This window comes from Otolemur garnettii, unplaced genomic scaffold (genome assembly GCF_000181295.1).
Source record: "Otolemur garnettii isolate 467f Iridium unplaced genomic scaffold, OtoGar3 scaffold00111, whole genome shotgun sequence".
Taxonomy (NCBI): Eukaryota; Metazoa; Chordata; class Mammalia; order Primates; family Galagidae; genus Otolemur; species Otolemur garnettii.
In genome coordinates, this window is record NW_003852506.1 from 1,157,379 (window position 1) to 1,162,053 (window position 4,675).

The 4,675-nt window shown below is 46.9% G+C and overlaps 1 protein-coding gene across 1 annotated transcript in view; it reads left to right on the forward strand.

Moving 5' to 3' along the window:
- RUNX1 (runt related transcription factor 1) overlaps nt 1-4,663 on the forward strand; it is a 236,554-nt gene extending 231,891 nt beyond the window's left edge. The window contains exon 9 of the mRNA XM_023517438.1: nt 4,135-4,663. Within this exon, the coding sequence (XP_023373206.1) occupies nt 4,135-4,604 (470 nt within the window). The 3' untranslated portion in view covers nt 4,605-4,663. The remainder of the gene's footprint in view (nt 1-4,134) is intronic.
- The last annotated feature ends 12 nt before the right edge of the window (nt 4,664-4,675 follow it).

Below are 4,675 nucleotides of genomic sequence, written 5' to 3' on the forward strand. Positions count from 1 at the left end.
TTTTTTTTTTTTTCTTCTTTAAAAAAATTAGCATTTAGCTGCCAAACTGGGCGACAGACAGCATGCATTAATCTGAGTCATGCAAAAGATCCTTTTAAGGCAGCCATTATCTGCTCAGGTTGTTTAATCCTTTGGGGCCAGTGGGAGGGGCCCTGGAGTGGGGCTGCTTTCATCCACGTCAAGCTGCAAAGTAAAGACTTGAGCTGTCATAGCAAATATTTAGCCCCATCAAGGGGGAAACATGTCCAACCAAAATACCTGAACCTCCTAATCTCCAGATTTCCTACTTTTCAAAAACTCCCTGTGAATATCAAGGGTCCACCCCTCTGCCCATGCTGCTACTGAGTAAGGGGGCATCAGGCCAGCCAAAAGGATAAATGAGCTCTGGCCAGATGAGTGAATTGTGCATTACCAATGGGTCTTAATAAGGGATGTCAGACAAGAAATAAAACTGAAAACCAATATTTGAATAGATCATTTGAATCAGAGCCTATCTAGAGGACCTAAGTTCTTTTGTTATCAAAATGTGTATAAGAAGATAATTTGACCAAATGGAAGACCTTTTGTAGTCTGATGTTGTTCAAGTGTAGATAGAATAATAATCATAGGCAATGTTCCAGATCTTTCAGATGTTCTGTCCCCAAGTCAAAGAACTATTTTCCCTGACAGCTGAGACCATAACATCATTCTAGTACTTTCACCCATGACAAATCATGGGCTCACTCTGGATTCCAGTAACTTGGTACCATCACCACATTACCATGTCATAGCTGGAACACGCTGGCAGAGCATGTCCAGACACTGCTGTGAAACAGGGTGACCTTTCATTCATTTTCCAGTGGATTCACCTTTTTGTCTCAGGGCAAATGAAGCAAGAGAAATAATGGGCAGAGTCATTTACTTGTGTCCAGAGGATTTCATCAGATGACAACAAATTGATTGTATTTGCCTAATGCTTTTCCTCCTACCTCGGCTTCTCCCCAGACCATATAAATCTAACTGGAAAAATGGAGTAAAGCTTCCTGTTAACTCTCAAATATGTCACAGCTCTCCATGTAAGTGAAAACAAGTGACACACAGCTTGCTCCCAGATGGCCCCAGCAAGGGGGCAGGGATGAACCCTGTGGAATGAGGTGTGGCCTGGCTTAAGAGTGAGCTAGAGAGTGGCCAAGGAAGGGCAGCCCCAGAACCACTGTCAGTTTACAACTTTCTCCCTGCCCACATGTCTGACTCGCTTTGAAAAGACTAACAGGAGTGTTTGTTTGAAAGTCAGACTCCTGGTTTCCTCATTAGTGGAGGGATTTGCTACAGACTTCGGCTGTTTCTGTAAACTTTAATTACCTCTCTGATGAGAAGTATATCCCCTCATCACATTCACCCCAAATGTACAGAAGAGTTCATTTCTGCAAAATGTGCTAGAGCAATCAAAGACCATTAGAGGGCGAGAGGGGCTGGGGGGGCGGGGGCGGTAGGGAACACACCACACTAGCTCTCCCTGCTGAAATATGAGGAAGTTGATCAACTGCCGATGCCTTCCAAAAACAGACTAATCCACCCTGGTAGCTTTCCTTTCAGAGCAAGCTTTTGGATCTGTCAAGTTTCTCTTTCAGCCAGAACTCAAAAGAAGACAGGCCACATGCCATCTGAGCTTAAGAGTTATTTTATATGTTGATTTGAGAGCTTCAAATTTTAAAACACAGAATTCTCATGCTTCTGCTGTTTGTTGCTATCCCTGGATTTACTGATATAAAGATTCTAGTCCTAGCCTGGTCATTTAATGACTAATTCTGAGGAACTAACGCTACCCCACAACACCATCCTACTTCTGCAGTGGTGGTTCTCAGACAGGGGTGACTTGCCCTCAGAATGTCTGGCAATGTCTGGAGACATTTTTTGGTTGTCACAATAGGATAAAGGGGATGCTGCTGGCATCTAGTGAGTAAAGCCCAGAGATGCTGCCAAACATTTTACAATGCACAAGACAGTCCCCCTAACACCCTAACAAATAATTATGTGGCCCCAGTTGTCAATAGTACTCTGTCAGGAAACTCCAATCTATAGGACACAGGGTACCTTTCTTGGCACCCAATCCTTCCAGCAGTTCCCAAGGACATCTGTAGGTAAGAAAAATTCAGAAGGGGACAGTGAATCACAGGACTGCCAAAGACAGTTTGTGAAACTGTCAATGCACAATCCTAACAAAATGAATTGTATAGCCCAAGCTTTGTCACTCCTGGTGAAATTTCAACATGTACCAAAAATGGAGTAGATAATTCAAGGTCCTATTTCCATTCATGTTAACAAACCAGTGAAGCACGTATTAGAGAATACCAGCTGGAACTGAGGCTGTACTTTTTCTTAAAATGTGTCTTTTCTAAAAAAGTAGTCTAAAGGAAGATATAGGGAGAGAGAAGAGAAGCAATGATATTCATAGACATTCACTCCACAGTCATTACTGTGCCACACATTAGGTTAAATAATAGGAAATGACCAATTTTTGAACTGTTCAAGATCTATAAAAACGGCAATTTTCTATGACTTAACCTAAATATTATGTGCAATGTATTATACTATTAAATATTGTTAGAATACGATATATATTATGTATAATACATTGTATGAATAACATTACATTAGTAATTATTATACAGTGTTGTAAGTTATCATATATTATATTACTATCACAGATTACATTATTATTGATATATTAGTACATTGATTAAATAGAGGGTCGACAAACTTTTTTCTGTAAAGAGCCAGAGAATAAATATTTTAGGTTTTGTGGGCCCTATAGTCTCTGTCATGACTACTCAACTTTACAATGGTAGCTCAAAAGCAGCCAAAGCAATAATACATAAAGTAATTAGTCTATTTTCTAACATATGTATAGACAATGAAATTTCAATTTCCTATAGTTTTCACATCACGAAATTGGCCCTTTTTCTTCAGTTATTTAAAAAAATTAAAACTCAGGCCGTGCCTATGGCTCAAAGGAGTAGGGTGCCAGCCCCATATACCAGAGATGGCAGGTATAAACCCAGCCCCAGCAAAAAAAAAAAAAAAAACTCATTCTTACCTCCTGGAAAACACAAAAATTGGCAGCAGCTAGATTAGGCTGACAGACTGCAGTGTGCCAACTTATGGAATATATCAATATTTGATTTATATGACATGTATTATAGTGTATCTATGCATATATCTATACCACATACTACACAGTATATTTCATGTATCATATGTCATATTTCCTTACATGATAGTCTATGTTACTATTTTCCACCGCTCTACAGTATCATACCATCCTCCTGGGCAGGAGCATTCTGAGTGGTCCCCCATCTGGAGGGGCAGCAAGGTTCTGAGTAGACCCCCACGTTTCAGGGTGGCAGCATTATTGGTAGCCCACCATGTTCTTGAATGGTTAGCACTCTGGGTATCCCCCATCTTCGGGGGTGGTGGCATTCTGGGTAGTACCCATCTTGTGGGGGGCAGGATCCTGGGCAGGATCCACATGTTCTTGGGCAGTGTCCCCCATCTTCATGAGAGACAGTATTCTAGGTACCCCTTCACATTCTAAGAAGGGAGCATTCTTAGAATGTGGGTAGGCCCCCATGTTCTTGGTGGCAGCATTCTCTGGGTAGTGGCCCATCTTCCCAGGAGAGGGTATTCTGCCTAATCCCCAGCATTCTAAGAAGGGAGTACTATGGGTAGGCCAACATGCTCTTGGGCAGGGGCTTTCTGGGTAGGCCAACATGCTCTTGGGTGGGGGCTTTCTGGGTAGTTGCCCATCTCTTGGGGCCGGGGCATTCTGGGTAGCCTCCCACCTCTTGGGGCAGGGGCATTCTGGGTAGGCCGACATGCTCTTGGGTGGGGGCTTTCTGGGTAGTTGCCCATCTCTTGGGGTAGGAGCATTCTGGGTAGCCTCCCACCTCTTGGGCCAGGGGCATTCTGGGTAGTCTCCCATCTCTTCAGGCAGGGGCATTCTGGGTAGTTCCCCCATCTCTTGGGCATTGGCATTCTGGGTAGTCCCCCATCTTTTGGGGCCAGGAGCATTCGGAGTGGCCCTCCCGCGGGCTAGTGGAAGCGCCAGTCCTCCCCTGCACACGACTGACGAGTATTTTCTCGCCTGCCCCGCAGCCGCGCCTGACCTGACAGCCTTCGGCGACCCGCGCCAGTTCCCCGCGCTGCCCTCCATCTCAGACCCTCGCATGCACTACCCCGGCGCCTTCACCTACTCCCCGACGCCCGTCACCTCGGCCATCGGCATCGGCATGTCGGCCATGAGCTCAGCCACGCGCTACCACACGTACCTGCCGCCGCCCTACCCCGGCTCGTCGCAGGCGCAGGGCGGCCCCTTCCAGGCCAGCTCGCCCTACCTGTACTACGGCGCCTCGGCCGGCTCCTACCAGTTCTCCATGGTGGGCGGCGAGCGCTCGCCGCCGCGCATCCTGCCGCCCTGCACCAACGCCTCCACGGGCTCGGCGCTGCTCAACCCCAGCCTGCCGACGCAGAGCGACGTGGTGGAGGCCGAGGGCAGCCACAGCAACTCCCCCACCAACATGGCGCCCTCCGCGCGCCTCGAGGAGGCCGTGTGGCGGCCGTACTGAGCGGGCCTCGCGGCCCGGCCGCTGGACGTCGTCAGGAGCCTCCTACGGCCGGGCCGGCTACCGAGAAGCCC